General features: G+C 48.5%; 1 protein-coding gene across 1 annotated transcript; it reads right to left on the bottom strand.

Moving 5' to 3' along the window:
* Window positions 1-1,568: 1,568 nt before the first annotated feature.
* On the bottom strand, window positions 1,569-21,063 carry LOC149327875 (uncharacterized). The gene is made up of 9 exons (XM_089564984.1): window positions 20,833-21,063; window positions 16,944-17,126; window positions 15,257-15,282; window positions 14,830-15,055; window positions 13,228-13,401; window positions 9,620-9,942; window positions 7,687-7,878; window positions 4,568-4,784; window positions 1,569-2,066 (listed from the first exon to the last, which is right to left on the bottom strand). Exons 1-9 carry the CDS (start codon window positions 21,061-21,063, stop codon window positions 1,569-1,571), a joined length of 2,070 nt encoding a protein of 689 aa, XP_089421110.1.
* Window positions 21,064-26,308: the final 5,245 nt, after the last annotated feature.

Here is a 26,308-nt window from a genome sequence, read left to right as displayed (position 1 = left end):
AAAAAAAATTGGCGGTGGCTTAGCTTTGGTAGGTTGCGAAAGCAAAAGCGCAGCGCCTCCAACAGAAGGAACGCAGTGCGCCGCGTCTACAGGTCACGCGTGGCTACCGGCCGCCGCTGCGCGGCGACTCAAAGCGTCTTCGGTCATTTTTTTTAATTTTGTTTTTAATGTTGTTGCGACTGAGAGAAATAAAACAATCTACAGCTGGCATGATGTCACAGCGGCAGTAGCGCCACAGGTGCGCAGCGCGGCAAACACACACCGTAACTACAGCCGGGCTCTCTGAAGGAGCGAGTTGGTCGCCCATAATCTACAGCTGGTATGACGTCACAGCGGCAGTAGCGCCTGCGCGGCGCGGCGTAACTTCAGCCGGCTCAAAGTACCGCAGCACGCTCAGGGTGGCACCAATACCAAGAAACATGGACCCGAACCTCCACAAAGACCGAAGAGAGGCAAGGGCCGACCGCTTACAGAAAACACACTCATCCCAGGATACAACAGTGTATGTCGACGCTGCCACATATGCCATGACTAGGGGACAAGGCACCAACAACGCAGTGGCAACTGTAGTCAACTCGGAATTACACGAGATTACCAGCGCCTCCCTGCAAGACTGCACGATAGCTGAGGCTGAAGAAGCGGCCGTCGCTCTAGCGGCAGCGGAGGGCTATCGGACTGGGCGGTCACTGACAATTCTTACTGATTCACAAGCAGCCTGCCGCAACTATCTTTGCGGCAGAGTCGGTCACAGAGCGCTCCGCATACTCCGCTCTGTAGACTGCAAGACGCAACAAACACATGCAAAACCACACAAGCCGATCAAACATAAGATCATCTGGGTACCGGGGCACACGGGGGTGGCAGGAAACCAAGAGGCAGACAGGATAGCTCGAGGATATACTAACTACCGAGCATCCAACGTCAACGACCTTGAGGAATCCCTGCCAGTACCTCAGGAATACTCGGCCATACTCAACAACTACAAAGGCAGCAGGATGCGGTACCCACCACCGCACAAATCTTTAAACAAAGAGGCTGTCACATGGAGACAACTTCAAACGGGGTCATATCCAAATCTAAACACACTAAGTAAAATTCACCCCACACTTTACGCACACAAATGTCCGTGGTGCCATGAAAAACCTACACTGTATCACATCACATGGGCATGTCAAAAAGTCGACATCGTCCCAGTTATACAAAACCCAAGTGTGGAGCAATGGGAGGGTCTGCTCTCCAGCGACTGCCGCGATGACCAGATCGGTTTGATACGGCGAGCTCAGCTGACGGCAGCATCCAGCGGAGCCCTGGAATAGGGGCAACCGACCGTTGCGGATGGACTAATCTGACCACATAAAAAAAAAAAACACTTGTGCTAGAGCCAAATAAAGTTATCCTATCCTATCCTATCGGCCGGCTATCTGAAGGAGCGAGTTGGTCGCCCATATTCACTCCGCTAAAGGTCGAACGTAACTGCGGCCGGGTCACGCGAAGGCTTGAAAGTGCGATCAGTATTGCTTTCGCAATAAAAGAGCCTGTGGAGCGCTATTTATCTTATTGTGTTTTTACTATCCTTTGCGAGTGTGGTTGGCGTAAGAACAGCGCTTCGGGGGATTCATGTACGACCCCTCGGGGCAGTCGAACGCCTGGGCGAAGAGGGGAGAGTTCCTGGCGGCCAGGTTGCAGCGGTAGGATGCCCCCGGGTCGCTCCTGGAGCACATGCCAGCGCAGGCGCTCACGAAGAACAGCATCTCCTCGCTGACCCCTTCCAGGCCAGGCAGCGCGATGAAGCGGCCCACCTTGAGGTGGCGGTCGACGAACGCCCCCATCACTTCGGTGGCGAGCGCCAAGCGGGCCGGGGTGTCGTTCTCACCACGCAGGGCCAGGCGGGGTTCGAGCCCCTCGAGGCACTCGAACCACGATGGCGCTAGGGACGCGCCCCGGGGCAGGTCTGCGGCCAGTTCGAGGCCGAAGCCGCCGTAGTTGAGAAGCGGGGGAACGTCGGCGCCGAACCGCGGAGGCAAGAGCCACGTCAGGGGAACGCGGCTCTCGCCGTGTTGGGTGACCTGCGCGCACCGCGGGTTCAGCTGCGCGGGTGTAACGTCGTACAACGATCATTGTATACTGGAGAAAAGGAGGTGGACAACTTCATTATAGGCCAGAAGCGCACCCTTAGCCCAAAATGGTGAGAAAAATAGCGTGGAAACTTTGGCAACTAAAGTGTTGAGAGGAGAAAGCCGAGAACACTATGCCGTGACAACTCCCGGTGGATGTGACGTCACAACATTCCCGTGGCTATATTGATACCCGAATTGTACATCTTCCGGTAACCAAGTGTTAATTACGCTTAATTACACATTTTTCCATCTAATTTGACACAAATCCGACGTTTTTCCGACCATTCTGTTAAAATTTTCACTATGCCGTGACGACCACCGGTGGATGTGACGTCACACCGTTGCCATGGTTATATCGACGTCCACGCTATTTCGACGCACTTTCGACATTTTGGCCTATAATTAATTAAATAAAATAATTAATCTGCAGTCATCAAACTTGGCTTCTAGGTTAATGTTTTCCTCCTCTATCTGAAGCAACCATTCCTTTTCTTCTATATTTTTTAGTTCCCGAGTTAAACGCGTGTGACACGATTTGTTAATGGACGACAGTATGAGCCATTAAAGGCTTTCGCCTTAAAAAATGGTTTGAGTGAGCTAAGCGTGGTTTAGCGAAATCGTCCCGACGACGCAGACGGCTCCGGCCGACTCGCTCCGTCCGTAGCGAGAATGCAATGAGAAGGCCGCGTGAGCGGCGCCGGCTCTTTTTTCTAGCAAACGGCGAATCACGTGGTCAGTCACATGGCCACAGCTGCCAACGCAGCGCTCGGCACCACGGCGGCGCGCGTTTGCAGCTGCGGCGAGTGACGTGGCATGTCACGTGGCTGCCACACCTCCACTGCTCCTCCACTTGAACGACAGATTGTGACACCGATGACCTTGGCTTGACTAGGCCAGTAAAGTTTTCGCTTTAATAAAATCAACTGCACCTTCTAGCCTTAGCAGCGAACAGTTGTCCTTTGAAGTTCTGATGGCTAGATAGAACCTAAGCAATTCTCAACGGGTCCAGTGAATTTGCAAGAGGCTGGGATGATCTGCAAGAGTGTATGACATAACACCCTACCACAGCAGAACCGTTTTCATATAGTTTTGAAAATTACCGCGCGCGGCTGGCAAAATAACAAAAAATACAAAGTGGAGACAACTATACTCCGCATCCAAGCGTGTATTATTCGGGCCCTTTTTCATTATAATTGTGATGCTTGTGCACGGCGCTCAAGAATTATCAGTCGCGGTTTGTTTGTTTGTTTGTTTGTTTGTTTGCTTGTTTGTTTAACGATTTCTCGCATACCTCCAGGGCCTCACAAGCGACGCGTTACATGAGGGTTGAGGTAGCTGAAAATGTCCTTGAAACACGATGTGCACAAAACACAGCAAGGGAATGACGTATAGAAAAAGGCACTTGCAATTGATTACAAGAATATGACACAAGGCGCAAACTGAAACAACCACACAGAATAAAACACTAAGCAATGAGATAAAAATATTTTTTTCTGCTGCTGGGAAATAGCCGGGTAGGTATCGATGACCGTATCGTAAGTGGATCTTCTTTTTGTGGTGACATAAGTGCGCTAAATGTCCTCCGTAATACGGCACTCACGGAGAACTGCAACAAAATGGCTTTTGAACCGGGTGTGACAGCTGTGTAGATTCGAAAGGCGTTTCTTTTTTTCAATCCAGTAGAGTATTCTAGGGCATCCAAGGTTGGTTATCACTCGCTTTTCTGCCTGCAGTTCCCATGCAGACTGCAGTGCACACCTGGATGACAGTCCAGGTGTAAAGATCACCTGGATGACCATAAATACTGCCCTCATCATTACAAGCGTACTGTCGGGGACAATAGTATCCAGGACGCTTGAGCCGCAACGGAAGCCCATAGCTCTGTTAGCAGCCGGTGGCTCTGCAAGCCATTTGTGGAGAGGAAAGTTGTTCTAGCATTATATAGTACGCCGAAGTTAAATGACGAGGTCGATAAATCAACTGGCTCTTTTCACATGATCGCATAGCGTGATAGCGTGCACTACTTGGTAGACTACGAAAACCAAGTAGAATGATTAATCGTATTTAAGGATGCAGCGACGACACTGTTGTCAACACACCTAAACGCAGGCCTGCACAGTTGGTTTCACTGCGAGAACGGGGGAGTTTGTTAAGCTGGCTTTGCCCGTCAACAGTTAAGTTATGCAGAAAATGCGTGTGTAAGAGCGAGGGCTACCTGAATGCAGGTACTCCTTGCTCTGGCGCACGCATTCTCTACACGATTTTAATATTATGCGGTGAAACCAACCAACCAAAAAACCAATGTAATAGAACGGTGAAGCCAACCACGCAGGGTCTTTTGTGGGCAATCACTAGAAATGCGTTACCCAGGCAGTTGCACCCAGCGCTGCACGTATATATCTACAGTAGTTTCACTCTGCGAGACTGATCGTATAAGTTGCGCGACTAGCCTGCGCATGTCCGCCTCGTGGGGGCGGAACCGGATAGAATGCGCTGGGATCGGCGATGCTGAAGAGCTCCTTGCTGCGTATCTGGGACAGCGAGGCCAGGTACGCGTGAAGGAAGGGCCGCTTCTCCTCCTCCGCACCCTCGTCGTCCACTTGTAGCTCCTCGTAGAAGGCGTCCAGCTGGCTGGCCGTGGGAAGCCGCATTCGGAAGACGGCATCACTGCACGAGTAGTCCGGAGTGAAAGTCAAAGCCAAATGATGATATTTAAGAAACAATGACTTCTCGGGAGGCAACTTTTCTTCCCCACAACACATTCAAGAGCAGTTAAATAACAAAATACGTCGAAAACCTTGAAGTGATACACACAGCCGGTATAGTATTTGTGCACAATGCACTGTCCGCATTTCTCACGCAAGTAAACAATGCAAAGCTATAAAAATGGTACTTGACTATAAAGAATGACACTCAAGTGGTGCGTGGCTACAGAATAATGGTGCTTTTGGAGCTGCGAAAAATTGGCAGCGGCTTAGATCGGCTGTGCCAGGATAAACGTAGCGAAAGCAGACTTGCCGCCATCCATACTACCGCCTCAACTGTGGCTGCGGCGCACACGAGATCTCCTTTTCAATGCTCCTACACGTTATCAGGCATGCGACACAGCTGGCGAAGCGAGCGGAGGCGTTCGCAACGACGAGGCAAGCGGTGTGACGTCATACCAAAAGGCGGTGGCGGCTCCGCGGCGAGGCGCGCGGTGTGACATCATGCGGCGTCCGCCAGCTGCGGCGGTTGCTAGGCAACGGCTCAAGGTCGGTCTCTGTGCCTCCTCGGAGCACCGCCAAAGCGAAATCGAAAGTTCGAGGCCAATGTAGCTCTCGCTACAATATATTTTGCTTTATATGGCAACTTACAAGTGTTTATGCATGCATGAAATGTACACGACGGAAGGAAAGTTGTGAAACATGCATGAACCAAAATATATTCATCTTAACTTCTATTATGAGTCTGTGTTGAAGCGCCGTTCATGACTTTATTGTGTGTCACAACCTTAGGCGGTTATCTGCGAATTCAGGACCTACAGATGACTTGACTAAGAAGAGAAACCGAAACGTCGTCACAGGTCGGCATGATCATAGACGCAACCTCACCGCCAAAGCCAACGTGACCTTGTGTAACCTTCCAACGTAACAATCGTACGGATACAGTCTGTCGTTGAGACGTGCATTTTTTTTTTTTCAGTATGCACTTGATACTCTTCCCGCGTAGGAATTTCCCCCCGAACGTTGCATTTTCTCTGGAGCACACACAAAAAAAAACTAGTCCAATTTCTCCCAATTCTTCGATATGTTCAGGTAGGCTCGTTCGAAGAAAAAAAGTTACGGATATATAACGCACCCAATGCCTCTTCCAAGTGATGGGCGGTGCAGAAAGCCTAGACTGGAGTCTGCGTCTGGGGCCATAAATGAACCACAAGGGAGACGAGTGAGCTGGTTAGGCAAGTGGCGAGGAGCGGACGTTGATGCGAACCTTACGCTTCTCCGGTCGGGACGCGGCGATGACGTCAGTTTTTAAGTTCGCGGGTTTGATGCGGTCGATGGAGATTCTCAGGGCCATTGATGAAGAGAAGAAAACGCTTGGGAGCACGCTTCAGATCCCTTAAAGAGCAATCGAAGAGCGGCTGCAACGGCGAGCGCGCTGGAGACTAGGATTAACGCAGCTGCGACGAGAACATTGTAGCTGAGAGGCTGGAACAGTAAGGCCCATGGTTGTGCACAGACGACTGACGTAGTCGCCTTACGTGAGCAGACTTAGTCGATGAGGGGTCGAAAAATTGTCCTGGTAGAAGAAGGGAGGTCACAAACATAAGTTACGCGCCGGAGCAAGGTAATTAACCGAGAAGGGATGCCGAAAAGGACTAGAGGAAGAAGTTCTAGCCATCGTTTGGGGAAAATGCGACGTTATCAGAGAGGTCTTCAGCTGCCGGCGAAAACGCTCAGTGATACCGTTGGACTTAGGATGTGGGGGGGTTGTTCTGATGACAGGGTTGACACCGAGTAGTCGAGTTGCTTAATAGGGCAAGGTCGAAATGGCGATAGTGACTAGTCATAATGGCTCTGAGCACATCGTAACGGCTGATCCAGATAGTGACTCGCCTATGAGCTACCGACATTGCACGTTCTGAAGAGCAGCGTCTCTTTTTGTTTCGGTCACCCTGCAGCAGCACGCTGCTGCAGGGTGACCGAATATAATTAATGTTCACTAAAGCTTCTCCTTAAGTGTATGAGATGACAGAGTTAATGGGTTAATGTCCATTAAAGGGACAATAATGCTTTGCCTTAATGTGACAGCCTTTATGGGTTAACGCCCATAGCTGAGGAATTGGTAATTCTCTAAACGCATTGATAGCTGGGTGTCCTCATATCACTTCTGGCGTGGTGGTGCAGAGGTTAAGCGATGCGCCACTGCCCTGCGACGGCAGATGCTGCCACCAGTGGGGCTTGTGAGGGCCAGGTTGCCTTTCCCAAACAGACTCTCGCGGCTCATATTTAACTGAACTGCCACCTGCCACGGTGGGCGGTTTGCTCACAATCCTGTGGGCAGCTTGTGATGACGTCATAAGGTGACATGAATGAAATGGCCCACCTTCCACCTAAGGGGTAGCCACCCTACCCCGGTCCATTTTTCGCTCACCACGCCGACGACGCCGAATTTTCTACAGAACAGGAGCCCTAACGCTGCCTGGGGGATTAGGGAGAGCTAATCCCATTACTTGTTGGCAATGCGGCAGCATTCGAAGCTGTTGATGCCTTGCGCTGTTGAGACCCAAGTTTCTCTTCCCGAGCTCTTCCTGTACATCACCTGCCACCTGCCATGGTTGGCGGATGGAGGCTTCACACAGATAAACCTGGTCTGGTTACGTCACTTCCGGTCTTGCGAACTCACGTCCCTCCAGCCAATGGGATTTCTCCACTCCGTGACGTCAATGCCAGCCAGCCAATCAGGACTTTCGTGCACGATGCCGGACGGCGCCCGGCTTTTGCACCCGTGAGTGTTTTATGCTATCGCATAAAAGGCCCAGCGCATATTACGGGGACGACTCTTCGTGTCGTTTAAGCGCACTCACGTGATCCGGAGCCTGATTCCCTGCTTCTTCATGAAGCTGACCATAGCCTCGGAGACGTCCCTGAAGATGAGCTCGGCCTCCTCCCAGCCGCTGTAAGAGTCCAGCTTCTCCATGAATGGCAGCACGCTAGGGTACGGCATCAGTCTGTACACAGCCTCGAAGCAGCTGGACTCAGAGGTGCCGTACGAAAGCCTGCAATTTGTGAAGGGGTTTGAAGGGTACATCACGTCTTCGTTACAACAAAATCCATAAAGAAAGAGCTGCTTCGGTGTCCTTATATCAGGCTGTTAAATTAGGCACGAACACTGCAGTGTCTCTGTGTCTTCTCTGTCTGTGTACATGCCTGCTTTAAAGCAGCCGACATTTTGATGTTAAAGTACCAACTAGTCCAAGCTTGATCAGCTTCAGATTTTATGTTTTGCGCCGCATCGTGTTCTTAGAGGAGTCAACTCGCACAAATTAAAGAGATGCTACGTGCTATGGTGAGAATTCTAAGTAGGCAAAGTATACGCGACTGAGGTTGTAGTTCGCGGATGCTAACGGTTGCGGAAAATCCTGTGGCGAATACCATTCATCAAGGAAATACGGGAACTTCGAACACGGAATGCAGCAAATGCTTTCAATTCTCATTTTCACGTAGCGGTGACGGTAGTCCGGCAGTCAAGATGGCAGCGCAAATATTCCGAAAGAAACTTTTTACTGGACTGACTTGCGCTCACAAAACTAAACAACTAGGTGGTGGCAATAGCAACAAGCGTGCTCTGCGCTCGTCGTAGAACAGGATCATCACCGCCCTCAGCCGCGTTCAATTTAAAGCTAAGAACCTTCGATATAAGGCACCAAAAGCAGCTACAACAGTCTCAAACAACATTGCAGAAGCAGTTGCGTGTGGCTGCGATCATTTGAGATAAGTCTAGTCGCATCTCTAGTCTCAAACAAAATTATAAAGCCGAGTGTCGGCGGCTTTCAGCGTGAACAAACAAGCGGTACAAAGATACCACCATGAGGCATGGTTCGTAATATGCTCAGAGGTGGGCGCAAATATCGACGGTCGACTATCTATTTGTAGAGTTTCACTTGGTGCTTGTAGTAGACTGTAGTACTGAGGGTACTGCTTGAAAATTGGCTGCGACACGCGTTTCCGCTTTTCATTCCATGCATGGAACGAAAACAAGTCTTGAGCTACCCGATTCTACTTTTCGTCCCAAGCTCCTTCATCTGAACCTCAGACCTGCATCCCTCTCCGTAAGAAGCAGTTGCATCTCCAGACACCATACGTCTGACCCCGCATTGATCACTTATTCTCCGTACTTCAAATAAATGGAAACAACTGCCCACTTCTATTGCTGCAATCTCTGCTTGTACTGAATTCAAAGAAGCGATTACCACTTTTATATGTCGCATCACTTTTCTCTGTAATTCCTCCTGACCTTGAGGGTATGGAAGTAAATAAATGAATAAATGAAAGCTCAGCTAAAAATATAGGAGAAGACACTTAAGCTCCACCGTAAGCGTATGACGAGATAGCGGAATGGGTTATTGTCTCTATATGCGGAATCGGTCATTCTCTACATTCATTGATCCCAGGGAGTCCTCCCTGATACCCCTCCTGGTGCAGTGGTGCAGCGGTTAAGAGATGCGCCACTGCTCTGCGATGGCAGGTGCTCCCAACGATGAGCCTTGTGAGGCCCAGGTTGCTCCTCCCGAGCGACAAATCATCACTTTGCTCACAATGAGGTGGACAGGTTGTGATGACGTCATAAGGTCACGTGACCTAGGTGACCCACCTGCCTCCTGGGTTGCTCTATGGGGTCCACCTGCCAGAATCATGCTCGTGACTTTTCGCTCACAAAGCCGACCCCGGATTTTCTGTGTAACGGGGCATTTAACTCTATCGCGTTAAAAAAAAAAAGAATGACTCTTGACCACGTACCTCCGGTCGGCTAGCGGTCCGAGGTATCGCGCCACCTCCCATGTGATGTAGGCGGCCAAATCAGAGGCTTCTATCTCAAAGAGTAAAAAGTCTTGGTATGCGAGCACGGCAGGGTGGCCCACCGCTGCCTCAGTTAAATTGTTCGGCGTCGACGACGACGACATCGGTGGTCTGCTGTGCGCCAGCAGCGGAACGATGGCGTAGAATCGGTCGGGGTCTTCGTCGGGGATGACCGCAGACACCGCAAGGACGGACTCCTCCGTGGACATAATCTGGTGCGTGATGAAGTCGACGTCGTGGACGATCTCGTCGGTTACGTTCTCCTGCGGCGAGACCCAGGTGGATGAAGTGTTCGGTTCAGTTCAGTTTATTTAGGCAGTTAATATACAGAGTTTCGTATCTTCCTGTACTTGTGGGTGCATGAAGCGTTCAGCGCGGGAAAGGTGACCACTATTTAGTTCCCCACCAATAATGCATAAGCAGTTCGGAACCAAAGAAAGAGAGAGAGAAAATATGAATTCCAGAAGAGGACAAATACGGGCTGTTTGGTACATGTTTTACGAATTGGAAAAACAGCGCAATCAAAGACGACACAACGGTGTTTTGTCCTTCTCTTGTGTCGTCTTGCGCTGTTTTTTCCAATTCGTAGAAAATATGAACTGTGAGAATAGAGTTTCGCCTTGGCGATTGGAATGGTTTACGGGGATTTAATTTCCCAAAGCGACTCAGGCTATGAGGGACGCCGTAGTGAAGGGCTCCGGATAATTTCGACCACCTGGGGTTCTTTAGCGTGCACTGACATCGCACAGTACACGGGCCTCTAGAATTTCGCCTCCATCGAAATTCGACCGCCGCGGCCGGGATCGAACCTGCGTCTTTCGGGTCAGCAGCCGAGCGCCATAACCACTGAGCCACGGCGATTGGAATAGTTACGAAAAAAATTGGTATTTGATATACAGCGCTAGTTACAGCTTTCCACATGCTTGTTAAGTGTAAATAAAGTCTTTATTCGCGGCAAAGTATACCGTGATATCGGCATTCGAGTCGAAGAGCATCTAGAAATTGTTTCTGTGTAGGTGTCCATTGCGGGTGAAAATTTGGGTGAAGACGGGTGCTGAGCTAACTCTGAATATGATGGACATTTAACTACAAATAAAGAGGTTACCAAGGTAAGCGCAGTTTACATATGCGCCGTTCTTAATTTGCGCTGTGTGCAAAATAATCCTAAAATTTCTCTTGGAGGACAGCGGAGCTTCGTGGGATGGGCTCTTCCTTATAACTTCTAAGTACCAGTCGTAGACGAGGCCTGGGCTTTTGACTCAGTTTTGTGCGGATAAATTTCGAATGGGTGGAAATGCGTTGCTGTTAGCGCATACGAAGCGAACATCAAGTGACATGTGGACGATCATGTCTCTGTCCCCGCCTGTAGCGTGCGGCTACTTATACTTTCTCTCACTTTTATTTTCCGTGGAAACATCAGTACCAATAAGTAATTAGACGTAGTTTACTTTGACAGAAATGTTTTCATTCTCAGCTGAAACGTGATAACAACCCTGAAAGTGACGAATGAGCAAAATTAAAATATATAATGAAATTAGTTTAATATGAATATGCTATGACTATGACTATCTGCTATGACAACACCATTTTCTTTACAACCAGACTTGAGAAAGTGCTTAATAGTGGCTTTAATAAAATTAATGCGTGACTAATTCTTTGTCACCGCGAGCTCGCTTAGACGGATTTCCGCAGAACAATTCCATGGCGCACAGGCAATGCAGGGAAGAAGAGCTGCTAAGACAGTGTTGAGAAGCCGCTAGCAAAAGCCAGTCAATGCTCCTGGAACCTTGATTCGTCTCAACACGTGTAGCGCGAACCTCATCTTCACGAAAAGTGGGCCCTAATGCGACCGCCGCGTTGCTTCTCAACTGAGACTGACAATAAAAAGAAATACGTGCGTATCATGCAACCTGAAGAGACGAACGACAGAATAGGGGAGACGAAATGATTCCCTTTGTTGTTGTACTGCCCGGTTCTGTACGATTCGGAAGAAAATGCATTTCAGGGCGTTTTTCTTCTGCAGTCGCCCCTCCTCTCCTGGGTAGTATATGTGCAATGGACGAGTTCAAGTGAACGCCTAATGGCATCGGCGACCATTACATGGTAACTAAATATTTACGACACATAGTCTTCTACCCTTTACTACATGCAGAGGGGCATGCTCATAAAAGTCATCATTGTTATCATCCTTATCATAATAATAACAATAATGATAATCACATCATTTACATCTTGCGCCCTTAGGAATTTTTTTAGACAGTCGATATACTATCCATAGACTTCTGTCCATAAAGTCTGTAGACTCCATATAGGCAAATCCTAGAGAGGTGTATACAGAGAATACAAATGCTACAGAGAGTCTATATATATATATATATATATATATATATATATATATATATATATATATATATATATATATATATATATATATATATATATATATTTATGGCCATCCACTTTCCATCATCATCATCAGCCTGACTACGCCCACTGCAGGGCAAAGGCCTCTCCCACTCCCATGTCTCTCCAATTAACCCTGTCCTTCGCCAGCCGCGGCCACCGTATTCCCGCAAACTTCTTAATCTCATCCGCCCACCTAACTTTCTGCCGCCCCCTGCTACGCTTGCCTTCTCTTGGAATCCACTCCGTTACCCTTAAAGGGCTACTGAAGCGGTTTTAGAATTCTATGAGTTTAAGGTTGCCGAATGTGAGAAATGTGCACCTAAAGCCTGCGAAATCGTTTTGCTCTAGCATTTAAAATGGTGGCGTAATCGTCGAATAAAGTCGTCGTCGGCGTTCAGGCTTCTCCGAAGTGCACAGCGACGGGCAGAGGCCCCGATAATGACGTCAAGTATGACGGCCCTACGTTTCCAGCGAAGAAACGGTTATTCCATAGAAGAAACCTGTCGCCATCGAAGGTGAAGTTCACGATGCATTGTTTGGCGCCATCTGACGACACACGGCAGCATGCAGGCGTAAGCAGCGGACATCTGAAATTTCGGCAACAATGACGTCACTGCCGAGTTTCCCCGCACTCCTCCAACGTAGTGAGAAGCCTAAACATCGTCGCGGTTTTAATCGATGATTACGACATCATTTTAAATGCTGGTGCAAAGATACTTTTCATGCTTTATCTAGAAGCTTGATAGGTTCGAATTCTTGGATAACCTTGAATTCTCAGAAAACCGTTTCAGCTTCCCTTTAAGGACCAGCGGTTATCTTGATTTCGCATTACATGCTCTGCCCAAGCCAACTTCTTCCTCTATACAGTCTATAGACTATGAATTGGCAAAAAGAAACGTCCGTAGGAAGGCAATACAGTCTATAAGAAGTCTATAGACTGTCTATAGAGCATCTTTATAAGGGCAGGACAAATGCCCCTCCCATCCATATCCAAATAACCCTCTCCTGTCGCAGCATCCCTATCCCAGCCGATTCCCCATCTGACTGTCTGCCGTCCCCAGGTGCGTCTTCCCGCCCTCAGAGTCCGCTCTGTTGCCCTCCATACCGCGCGCATCAGGTTTCACGTGTAAGAGGGTACGCACGTGTGCCACAACGGCGACGACGTATCTCTGGACAAACTCCAGGTAGGCCCCGTGGCGGCGCATGTGGTCCCTTTCGTGCCGCCAGTTCTCCAGGTCCGCCCTCCGGCCCATGGACAGCAGCGGCCGGCCGTCGGGAAGCCGCCACGTCGGGTGCCGGCGCAGGTCGAACAGAGTCTGACAAGGGTGTCGCGAAGAAGGCGTGCGTCACTCATGGCGTGTCCACACTAGCTCTTTCGAAGTCAAAAGTGAGCGAACTTCAACGCCACGGCTCACTTTCCAGCAGCAAACTCCACCCTTCGTCAAGCGTGGGCTCAACAGCACTTCGGCTGCGGCTAAAATGTGGACGCACATTTGGCTCCGGTATTTATACGATGGGTTTGGATCTCGTAAATAAATGAGACAGCAAGAAAATTGAAAAAATGCTGGCCTAGCTCATGGCCATTAGTCCCCGTTTACCAATTCAGCTGCTTGCAACACAAAACAAATCAAACAAGGGGCGTAAGAGGAGCCTCGGTCTGTTGAACAACGTTTCGCAGAGAGGGTTTGACTTGTTCATACCCAACAATTCTGGACGAAAGCATTTTTGGGCGGGAAATCTTTCATGAATGCATTTTTTGCATTTCACTGTAAGAGTCCATATAGATGCAGATAACCCGACGGAAGTCTTGAATTTATTATTCTGTTAACGTTTTTCCTATCATCAAAAGCGTCACCCATTGGTATTCTATGGTAGTCTTAAATGTTCGATTCGATCGATGGAACCACTTCAAGATAATGATTTTACTACATACCAGAAGAATGGGCCATTACTTTCAATATTTCCGTAAAAGTGCATTGCGATATTCTAATTTTCATAATTTTTTGTCTTAAAATGTTCGACATGGACAAAGTCAAGCCATCTTGTCGAAACATTGGCTAGCAGAATAAGGCTCCCGTCCCACCCTTTGTTCAGCTTGTTTCGTGTCGTCAAGAATCTCATCTTCTTGCCTTCTTTGCGGTTGGTGGCTCAACGTCGTATGGTGCGCAAAGAAACTTCGCAGTATAGGTGTCCAAACGTAAGGTCCAGGAAGCAACTTAGCCATGTTGTGTCTGACGCCATTGGCATACTCCTGTTGTGCGACACACATCCTGAGCACACCTCTGCGGCCAGAGATATGTTCCATGCCGTAAGCGAAACTTCCCCTTAATTAGATTTAAAACACCCTATCTCTGGCTTTTGTTTTTCGCGGCAGCAGTTTGCAAGAAGCTAGAAAATTTCGACTCTTAAAACTTCCTGACGACCCGTGAAGATTCGCTTTCCCCATAATTTACCCCTAAAATTTCCTAAAAAAGGGAAAATTTCCCGAGTTGGCCACCACTGCCGCTGGCTCAACTGTCCAATGCGTCAGGTACGAGAATCATATACGCTTTTGCTTTGACATCACCACTCAGAATGTCTAACAGCCCGCGAAACAGAGAATTTTTTTTTACCTAAAAATTTCGTGCTCATGCAAGCGCCCTGTCGACAGGATTTCTCGAATAGGGGAACAGCAGCGAACGATTACTTATCGCACGAAACGGTAAGGCAAAGATCAGTAGAGCCAGCAAAGCGCGACGGCCTGCCTTGAGGTTGTAGTAGAGGTCGATCTTGATGGCCAGCTCGACGGGCCTCTTGACGTGGTTGGAGAAACCCAGGCCCACGTCCTTGAGGAAGACGGCCAGGGCATCGGCGCGGTGTTCCATGGAGGCCGCGAGGCAATCGCTGTACAACGCGGCCGCCTTCGCCGAGCTGGGCGGGACCTTGTGGTCTCCGGTGACCACGAGTTCTTGCCTCTCTGACGTCGTAGTCCTGGACCATAGACGAGACACTGTGACGACGTGGTCACCATGCCAAAGATGTCGGACGTCTTTCTGAGGGCGACGTGGGTGTCTTGACATGCCTGGTTCAAAGTCCATGGTCGCCTTTAAGGGCGAACATGGTGCTTCAGTGTGTAGAGGATGAGAACATGTCGCCCCGTGAGAGCCATATGTATTCTGAGCCTCTGTTTACCTGGGCTGTCGTTGCACAGGTACAGTCTTTGCCAGAAGTAACCAGGGTGTACGCTTTGCTTTTCAGTCGTATGTGAAAGCTATCATGCCAGCCCTCAAGCTCTAAATCTGTGTATGGTATGGAGAACCCCTGTCCTCACCTTCAAATAACTTTTTGATATTTATGGAAGCCGTAAGGGCTCTCTACTATACGAATGAGGAGCAAACCATGCAGCCTGGATACTTTTGGCAAAGAATGTAACTTGCCCAACGCCGAGCAGGAAAAATAAATTGACTGCGGAAGCGGGACCTCGTCAGGCCAATTGGCTTTTTGCCTCGTTTCCCTCTTTCTGTTGAAAATAAAGAAAATAAACTTTAAATCAAATCAATTTTTTTTAACCTAGCAGAACAGTAACGCCTTACACTTTCCGTAGATGCTATGCACAGTACACCGCTCTCGCCGCGCTCGTCATTTTTTTTTTAATACAGCTTGAAGCTGTCCTGGAAAAAAAAAATTTCAAAAGTCGCTTTCATGATTTATTTATTATTCGTGCCGATATCAATTCAACTTCCTGTCTCTCCCTCTTTCATACCATTCGTAGTATATTCCATGAAGTGGCTTAGGTGTACAAGTGGCGAACCAGTTGAGACAGTTACTGCGTCGTTCCTTTTTCATAATTTCCTCCAACTCTTCATAATCCACATATAGTAGAAACACTATACACAATTGCAAAACAAGTGAGGTCGCTCGAACCTTCTCAGAATGTTAGGCTGAGCACAGCACTGCGACTTTGCAGTTCACCAGCGCTAGTGGTGTCCAAGACAAATACACAAACAAGCAGTGCTAAGATATATTACATTGCTCCTGTGTTTAATTTATACCCATTCTGGTGCATTTCGGAATTCTTTAGTTTGGGCTCTTATCATTCAAGCTGGCTGGGACGTATTCTCTTCGAAGCCTACCTCATCAGAAAACATTACCGGTATAAACAAAAGCGATTCCCTTCTAGTACTGAGAAGTGAACCATCCCGATTAAATGAAACCTCATATCCGTGACGATGATGCCACGGACGAGAGATGCTGCTTCATTCCAAATCAGAAAAAGATACAGGAAATGCTTACAGGCTGGCTATGGTACACTGGTTCGTTAAAAGCACAATTGTTGAGCTGAGCTATTTGAAATTTTTGCTAGTGGCTGGGTTTTCAGTGATTCAAATTCATTGATTTTAATTTTTTTTACAAGAAGGGAGCAGCCACAAAAAGCTACCGTTCGAGAAGGCTACCCCTACATGCGATGACAGCAGCGTTCATATCGGGATGGAATTCACAGCCAAATGTACATATAGTTCGATTCAAAACCACATGCACTTAATGCCTTGTATACACTGGTAAAGAAAATCAAATGCGAAACCGGTTTGATTCCTAATGAATAGAACACAAATTGGGAACAATACATATAAAACATTATTAGATAATATTATTAGATAATAATATTAGATAAAGCAGATAAGTGAGTGAGTGAGTGAGTGAGTGAGTGAGTGAGTGAGTGAGTGAGTGAGTGAGTGAGTGAGTGAGTGAGTGAGTGAGTGAGTGAGTGAGTGAGTGAGTGAGTGAGTGAGTGAGTGAGTGAGTGAGTGAGTGAGTGAGTGAGTGAGTGAGTGAGTGAGTGAGTGAGTGATGTCCACCCTTCTCACCTCGTGCTGTTGGCCGGGCGAGGCACCGTTGTCGTCGACGCACGCCGTGCCATGCTCCTGAGCCTGGAGCGCGCTTGCCAGGCGAGCAGCGCGGCCTGCGTGTCGCTGGTGCTGACGAAGGAGGGCTGCTGCAGCCAGCCGGAACACACGAATGCGTAGAAGTCGTCGCACGGGCTGACGCTGCTGCTCAGTGTCTCCTGTAATCGACGACAGAGGGAAGCACGGGTCAGTGACATACGCGCACATTTTGCATTTTGTGGGATTTAACGTCCCCAAGCTACTCGGGCTATGAGAGACGCCGTAGTGAAAGGCTCCGGAAATTTCGACCACCTGGGGTTCTTTAACGTGCATTGACATCGCACAGTACACGGGCCTCTAGCATTTCGCCTCCACTGAATGCGACCGCCACGGCCGGGATTAAAGCCGTGTCTTTCGGGTCAGCAGCTGATACACCGTAACCACTGAGCCACCGTGTCGGCTTCCGCACAGGAAGAGTCGGCAAGGTTCCAGGAACAGAGAGGGCTTGCGCAACACATCGTTAGCAGTGACTCTCTGCGGACATCGCTTGCCATGCGCAGACTTCCGCTTTGTTGCTGTTGTCTCTCTCTTGGGTGTGCTGTAGGCACTGAAATGCAACTCACCTCACACACATGCTTTCTAGTCTACCACTGAATTCCCTCAGGACACTGAGTGCATTGAGGGCATACCTGTGGCGACAAGTGCGCAATGTAGTCTGTACACTGTCACGTATATAATTATATTATTCCCAACTATAATGACATGAATGGACTTTATTTAATCCTAGTCAGCGTGGACCTCGCATCTTATTCAGGAACCTGCTTGAATGGAGGGGCGAACAATTGCGGATGGACACGGGAAAGTGAGGATGCGGGCGACAAAATGCACGAATTGCATTAAAATGCAAGCGTGACAAGGCAGGGGCCACTGACTCATCGACCGAGGTGCTTGAACCGAGCAAGTTAGGAAGCAAACGGTGGGCGTCGCAGGAGAGGGAGATTATAACGCCACAGCGTTAAGGAGCTCGTCGTAAAAAATCCGGCGTCGGCGTCATTGACCGTGAGTGAAAAATCCGCGAAAAATGCGCGAAAAATTCCCAGAGAAGCAACTTAGGAGGCAGGAGTGCCAGTTGGATTTCTGGCAAAGTATTCTATTTTTAGTGAAAATGCGACACAGATAGAAAGAAAGGAAGAAAGAGAGAAAGAAAGGAAGAAAGAAAGAAGGAAAGAAAGAAGGAAAGAAAGAAAGAGAGAAGGAAAGAAACAAGGAAAAAAAGAGAAAGAAAGAAATAAGGAAAGAAAGAAAGAAACAAAGAAAGAAAGAAACAAACAAACAAACAAACAAAGAAAGAAAGAAAGAAAGAAGGAAAGAAAGAAAGAAAGAAAGAAAGAAAGAAAGAAAGAAAGAAAGAAAGAAAGAAAGAAAGAAAGAAAGAAAGAAAGAAAGAAAGAAAGAAAGAAAGAAAGAAAGAAAGGAAGAAATAAAGAAAGAGAGAAAGAAAGAAAGAGAGAAAAACATGGTCGAAACGGACAAGCGCCCGTGTTTGTCTTTCTTTCTATGTCTGAGTAGCACAAGGCCCACCGGTAGCAGCACCTGCCATCGCAGGGCAGTGGTGCATGGCTTAACCACTGCACCACTGCGCCAGAAGCCATACGAGGGCTCCCAGGGATCTATGATTGTGGTGCAGAGAATGACCAATTCTTCATATTGCCACGTATCATTGTAGTGTTTGTTCGTTCACGCTCAAGACTGCAGGAGAGGGCTGTTATCATTTTTGTTCGTGACGCGAGAAGCGACCGGACTAATCTCGATTGTTCACAGCCATGAACAGCTTCGTCTACGTGTTTCTAGATTGCTCTAGATGATCTCGACCTGTTATCTCGAAGTTTCCTAGCAGGCTTTAAATTGAACGATGCCACGAGCAGCGGGTATTCGTAGTTCGACGATTGACGAGCACGCTTGTAGCTTACGCCGCCATCGAGTGATTCAGTTCTTTTGCGGGCGCAAGTCAGCCCAAATAAAGAGCTTCGTTTGCAAGACTGGTTGGTGTCTTCCTGACCTCTGGACTGTCGTCACTACAACGTGACATCTGGTGGAGGTGCTGGGTAGCCTTCCATGTACCGGACACCCCCAGCAAGTCGCGACGCCAGCCGTTCGAGTCATTCACCGGAGGACTTGACTCCAGTCTAGCACGCAGCCTCTTGGAGCCTTCAGCCATGACTTACGCCGCAGCAGTGCGCCGTCCTGCACCTCGACGACGGCACCTAAGCCCCTATCGCCTTTAGCCAGCTGCGCTGGAGCGCCGCCCTCTCGCCCCAACTCGCCCGTCCTACGAGCGTCGCACACTGCCTAGGAAATGCGGCGAGTGGAGAACACCCGACCAGCGCCGTCAACTATGCTTCCACTGCGGAGAAGTCCGTGACATTCTCCGGTACTGCCCATAGAGGAGAATGGCCATCCGAGGATTTCCGTACGACGCCCCACGACCCCGACCTGGCCTGCGACCAGCCGCAATCGAAGAGTTCTTGCATCGGGAAGAATACTCATCGCCGAGCCGCCTATCTCGTTCTCCGTCGCCATCGTCACCGCGCTATGTATCTCATAGCCGAGGCTACGCAGTGCGTGGACGCTCCCCCGGCCCCCAAAGGTTAAACTGAATAAAGCAGCCTCTGGAGGTGAGGTTCCTTCGGAGCGCAAGAACTAAGATCCTCCATCGACGAAAACAGAAGACCATGCCCCCTACGACGACGACGACCCCTACGACGACGACGACCCCTACGACGACGACGACCCCTACGACGACGACGACAACCCCTACGACGACGACGACGACCCCTACGACGACGACGACGACCCCTACGACGACGACGACCCCTACGACGACGACGACTCCTACGACGACGACGATCCCTACGACGACGACGATCCCTACGACGACGACGATCCCTACGACGACGACGACTACTACGACGACTACTACGACGACAACACCGACGACAACACCGACGACGACGACGACATGGCCAGACTTGAAGCTTTTACCGTTGCCCTTACACCTTATCAGGAACGCTAAAGGACTCGAAGTTCTCGAAGCATTCTCCGTGTTTAATTTCATTTTAAAGCATCGAGACGATGCTTCTTTGGAAGGGGGGTAATGCCACGTATCATTGTAGTGTTTGTTCGTTCACGCTCAAGGCTGCAGGAGAGGGCTGTTATCATTTTTGTTCGTGACGCGAGAAGCGACCGGACTAATCTCGATTGTTCACAGCCATGAACAGCTTCGTCTACGTGTTTCTAGATTGCTCTAGATGATCTCGACCTGTTATCTCGAAGTTTCCTAGCAGGCTTTAAATTGAACGATGCCACGAGCAGCGGGTATTCGTAGTTCGACGATTGACGAGCACGCTTGTAGCTTACGCCGCCATCGAGTGATTCAGTTCTTTTGCGGGCGCAAGTCAGCCCAAATAAAGAGCTTCGTTTGCAAGACTGGTTGGTGTCTTCCTGACCTCTGGACTGCCGTCACTACAACGTGACAATATATGGGAATTAACCCATCATCGCCATCGCGTCATACCTTTAAGGAGGAGCTTAAGCCTCCCTTCCAATTTTTTTTTTGTTTGGCGACCAGCGAACTCATCTAATGAGTTAATAGTTTGACACGCAGTCGAAGACGTTGGAAAACATTACAGGTGATGCTCTAAAGTGCGAAAACCTGCCCCATTAAGATGGCGGTGCGCTGACTTCCGGCTTCGCTGATAATGACGTCAGAGGCTACTTATTCCTCCCGCCGCGGGATGCGTTCTCGGAGACGTGACAAAGCGCGAGAGCGTGACGCCCTTCTTTAGCGTGGTTTTGACCCCGGTCAAGAGGAAGTAAAGATCTTGCCTTGAGCAGTGCTCCGGCCAGGCGGCACGAGGTGGCGTTGCAGAGCTGCGCCGGGCGCCGCGGCGTGCCCTTGGAGGTCACGTGACCGAGCGCCATCGGCACGTGGCTGCGGGTGAGCACCAGGAGCACGGTGGTCATCACCACTACCAGGGCGAGCAGGACAAACCCGGTGCGAACCAGTAGCGTTTGTTGGTAGGGGCTGAGGCGGTGCTCCGTCAAGCTGAAGTCCATGGCTGCGACAGGAAGAGGGAGGAACCAGTGTTCTTAGTAGGAGACAGTGAGACACCCAACGAAAGACACTTTCTTACTTTTTTTTTTTTTTGGGGGGGGGGGGGGGCAGTTAGTCTCGTACAGTGGGGAGTAAAACAGTTAGGACTGCTAAAGTGATGAATCATCAGACCGCCGGAATGACAAGGCGGGACACTGCGGTTCGCAGACATGCGAATAATGCTAATTCAGTCTGTTTCCACTCTTGAGTTTAAGGGGAATTCAGCACAGTCACCGCCTGCGAGGAATTGCTTTACAGCACCGAAGTCAATTGCCCATTCCTGGATTGAGTGATAATGGAGAAAAATATAATTAGTTTTGAGGAAAGAAAAGTCGCAGTGACTGTCTCACTCTGATAGAAGCCTCAATCGCGTCGTGAGGGAAGGAGCATAGGCACCTTTTGAGTTCCGCCTCCATCGAAACGCGGCCACCGCGGTCGGATACTGTAGCCGGAGTACTCGGGATCGAACTCGACCGCGGCGACCGCGTTTCGACGGAGGCGAAACGCAAAAGGCGCCCGTATGCTGGGCGATAAAGATACCCAGGTGGTCTGCATTATTCCGAAGCCGTTGAGTATGGCTGCTCTTTCTTTCTTCTTTCCCTCTACCTTCCTTCCTCCCCTCACGGTACGGTTTAAGTGTCCACAGAGAAGTGAGACAGTTTCCACGCCTTTTATTTCCTGAAAAGCGGTTATTCATTTGGGGCGAAATAAAGGAAATAGGCGCTATAGTGGAAGACGTATACTAACAAGAGGAGCGCTTTTAAACGTACTTTACCTTTCACGTGACCTTGGCCAACATCAACTAAGTGTATTTGGTCTTGCATGTGGTGTTGGTTTAAATGGCATTGGCCTGGCAATGGGTGTCGGCCAAGGTGCGTTTCCTCCCTGGCAGAGGATGCAGCTAAGCAGCCCCTGTCTATTCATCACCCCAGGGAAGGACAATAAGTATCTCTGGAGCTCTCTCACGAAAGGCGTATTAGAAGCCGATCAAGAACGGAGATTGGTTTGGTTTGGTTGATGTGGTTTAACGTCCGAAAGCGACTATGAAGGATGCCGTAGTGAAGGGCTCCGGAAATTTCGACCACCTGGGGTTCTTTATCGTGCACTGACATCGCACAGTACACGGGCCTCTAGAATTTAACCTCCATCGAAATTCGACTGCCGCGGAAGGGATCGAACCCAGGTCTTTCGGGTCAGCAGCCGAGCACCGTAACCACTGAGCCACCGCGGCGGCTGAACGGAGAAGCATAAAGCTGGGCTAATCACATGCAAGTTCTGCGGGCTCACCTTGTTGTGATCGTCAGTGTTGTAGTCCTCGTTATAGTTGTCGTTGGACCTTAGCGTTTATGGACGCAATCGTGTTTTCTTCGGTGTCGAGCAAGAAGGCAGTTTTCGTGGCCGCACCCTCTTCTTCTCATCGACCACACGCTCTTGGTAAGAACCAGCCTGCGTGTTGGTAATGATGATGATGTCCGCCTGCGTATTGCCGGTTTAGTTGGTTGGTTGGTTGGCCTCAAGTAGAATGGCACATACCCACTACGGGTGAGTGGCCAAGACACAGGCGGTGAACTGTTGGGGGCATGTTGTTGTTGTTGTTCACCTCATGGGATGGCGCATACCCACAGAGGGGGATCGGCCAAGAAGAGGGGTGCATAGAGAGTTTTTGAGATTTTTTGCTTGTTTGTTTGGATTTGTTTTCATTTGAAAAATAAATAGATAAATTAAGTAATAAAAAGAAATAGCAGAATGCTGGGGAAAAGAATCTTTATGAGAAAGCAGAAAGACTAAAAAGAAACAGGACAAGCATAACGCACGCAGGAGCTGGACTCAGCAAGATCTCTAGCAGAGGGAGTTGATTAAGAAATAAATGAATGAAAATAATAATAATAATAGTAACGGTGGATAGAAAAAAAAATGTAATGATGTGTAAAAATAAATAAATAAATAAAGAATAAAATATTAGCAAGGTAACCGTTTAGATTCCAGTAAAAAATTTTGAATGGCGGTAAAAACAGACCTGTGGCTGTAACCGAGAATGGTGGCCCCAAATGACAATATGATCGGGCTGCTCAAACTAAGGCCAAGCTGTTGCAGTGGTTGCTCTAAATATCGACGTCTCATCATGGTGAAGCGTCGACAAAACAACAAAAAATGGTCTATTGTTTCTTGTTCACCGCAGAATGCGCAGACGGGAGAAAGCGCCAAACCAGACCTGTGCAAATAAAAATTTAAGGGGGGGATCCGGCAGCGCAGCCTGGTTAGAGAGACTTCAAGCTGTCGCGAATGGCATGATTTCCTGCTCCACGGATACTGAAGATGCAGGAAATCATCAGATCGTAAAATTGATCCTGATGTCATGCCTAACAAAATGCTTCTCCGAAACCTCGCTGCTGTGATGTACGCTGTAGCCGGGAGAATAGGTAGGACGGGGCCATTGAGGGACGCTTTTGCCAGGCTATCAGCCACTTCATTGACTGCCACACTGCTATGACCCGGAACCCATATCATATGTAAAAGGCTCAAATGGGGAGGAAGTAATGATAAGAAGGAGTTGAGGATTGGAGAATCCATAGCTGAGGCAAGGGACAAGCACAAAGAAAAGGAGTCAGTAATGACAGCCACTGCGGAGAAAGAAGGGTCTAGTTTCCGAAGAGCAAGCACGACCGCCAGAAACTCCGCTTGGAAAATTGGGGTGAAATCCGGAAGACGCACAGAAAAAGACCAATCCAGAAGCGGGCAATATATTCCCACTCCTGCCTTTTCATCACATTGGGAGGCGTCAGTAGCAATCATGATGGAAACAGGTAGGCTTTTTAAATGGTCTTCTAATAATCCATTTAAAATGCTTGATGGTAAATGCTTTGCATTCTTCGGGAAAATGTCATCATAGACAATTTTCACGGAAGGCCCACTCTTCTGTGTCGGAAGTATGTCAGACAGGAGTACATTTAACGGGTGAAGTAAAGATTGTACCAGTACTACTTGCGGTGTATGAAATCGAGGCCAGTGGATTCCAAAAAAGAAGGTCGGCTGGCAACAAAACACAGACGAGGAACGGTGGAAACTTGAGTCATATATCGTGAGGTACGTCTGAACAGTGAGAAATTTAAATCTAGATACTAAAGGTGGAATTCGAGCTTCAAGGTAAAGCACGTCGTTAGCCACAAATTTAGGGAGGCCAAGGCACAACCGTAGAGCTTCCCGCTCTAAAAGAACAAGCGGGCGAATTTTGTATGCAGCTGAACCAGAAAACAGCACTGATCCAAATTCTAACATTGGTCGGACGTACATAACATAAACCATTAAAAGTGCATCTCTCCGCATTCCAGACCGGGGATTGCTTAATCTACGCAACATGCCCACAGCACGAGTGCCTTTCGCTGCAACATGGTCAATGTGAGAGCGCCATGTGAGCTTGTCGTCATAAATGACACCAAGATATTTTAAAGACTGAACTTGGGGAATAATCTGTTGCTTGTAAGTTAGAGAAAGAGCAACAGGATCTTGGAGTCGGAAAACAAGGGTAGCGCATTTGCTAACATTTAAAGTGAGTCGTAGGCCACCCAACCAACTCTCAAGCAAGTTTAGGTACGATTGCAGACGCACGTAAAGAGATTGAATGTCAGGAGCAGCTGAGAAAAAAGCAATGTCGTCCGCATAGACGTACGTGCGAATTTCGTGATGACTGGGAATTGAGCTCAGTAGAATGTTGAAGAGTATGGGCGAAAGGATTGCCCCCTGAGGAACACCTCTAGTTTGATTATACCATCCAGAGTTGACACCATGGAGTGTACAATAAAACTGCCTCTTATCTAGGAACGCCGAGATCCAAGCAATTATGTAGTGCGGAAACTGCAGAGTCTGCAGTCTTTGCAATAAAATGGTGTGTTCCACACTGTCGTAAGCTTTGGCTACATCTAATGTAACCAAAGCAGCATGCATTTTTTGACGCCGCGCAAGGAGGATTCGACTTTCGAGGTCAACATGGGCATTCCATATTGAACATTTTCGACGGAAACCGATTTGACAGTGACTGAGGATATTTTCACTATCCACAAACTCCGAAATACGTAGGAGCAAGACCCTTTCAATTAATTTAACCACATTGGATGTCAATGAAATAGGTCTAATATTTTCCAGAGAATAGCCGCCGCCATTATTTTTAGGTAAAGGAATCACTTTGGCGAGTTTCCATTCAGGAGGAATCCAAGCATGATTGATGGAATCATTTACTAGCTGTAATAAAGAGTTAGGATACTCCTCAAAGAGGATCTTTATCATTTTTGAAGTTACCCTATCAGGTCCAGGAGCAGCTGATGGTAACCTCAGCACTATAGGCGAAAGTTCTGAGAGGGTAACCTGAGGGACAAGCTTAATCTGATCCACTGGCGCTACACACACGGATTGCAAAGGTAGTGCAGACGAGAAACGCTTCTCTAATCCTTTGGCAATGGTTTCAATAGTGTCTGTTGCTTCTTGCGGAGTCAAGACACATGAGGGAAAATTACCTGGGGCCGGTACCTTTTTCCGCGAGTGTAAAAATCTGAAAAGTGCACGACGGTTTCCTGATTTCGTCAGGAAATCGAAACGCTCAGATTCATAATCGTATTTAGCTCGCGAAATCGTGCGTTTAAAAGTGGCTGCAATAAACTTATAATCATGCCAATTTTTCGGGCACTGATTGTGGAGGAGCTTCTTCCATGCAGCCTTTCTGCGTCTGTAGTCCCGCGTACAGTCTGCATTCCACCACCTTGTTGAATTGGTCCCTTTTGATGTACGCACCAGGAATTCGGACTTTTTGCGGCATTCCTCAATAGCCAAGCAAATGTGTTTTGAATTATGATCGTCTTCAGAACTTAACGCTGACGCAAGAGAAGAGCGCAAAGTAACCTGGAACTGGTTATAATTAATATATGATCTCAACTGTGAAGACGCTGGAGTTAAGCGGCAGTTAACCTCAAAAATAATAGGTATGTGATCACTAGATGTACCACAACCAACTGTCGACCAATTCAGAACAGGAACACAAGGGCTGGAGAAAGTTAAATCTAATACAGATACGGTTTGAGCCCGAAGAAAGGTCACCAAACCTGAATTCATGCACATAAGGTTGTTATCTGTAACCCAATCCCAAAGGCGTTTGCCACAGGGATCTGTCTTATATCCCCACGATACATGGTGCGAATTGAAGTCGCCTGCCAACAGAAC

This window comes from Amblyomma mixtum, chromosome 10 (assembly GCF_055824585.1).
Source record: "Amblyomma mixtum isolate Tamu chromosome 10, ASM5582458v1, whole genome shotgun sequence".
Lineage (NCBI taxonomy): Eukaryota > Metazoa > Arthropoda > Arachnida > Ixodida > Ixodidae > Amblyomma > Amblyomma mixtum.
The sequence above is the reverse complement of the archived record's forward strand: the minus strand, read 5'-3'. Positions and strand labels throughout refer to the sequence as shown.

What these genes read in the sequence shown, in the direction of transcription:
- LOC149327875 (XM_089564984.1), bottom strand. Translation starts at nt 21,063, where the DNA reads ATGGACTTCAGCTTGACGGAGCACCGCCTCAGCCCCTACCAACAAACG. An exon ending in TGGCCGGAGCACTGCTCAAG is followed by an intron (nt 17,127 to 20,832) that starts GCAAGATCTTTA and finishes CGTCGATTACAG; the next exon opens with GAGACACTGAGCAGCAGCGT. An exon ending in CACGAGGCGGACATGCGCAG is followed by an intron (nt 2,067 to 4,567) that starts GCTAGTCGCGCA and finishes CGGTGCGCGCAG; the next exon opens with GTCACCCAACACGGCGAGAG.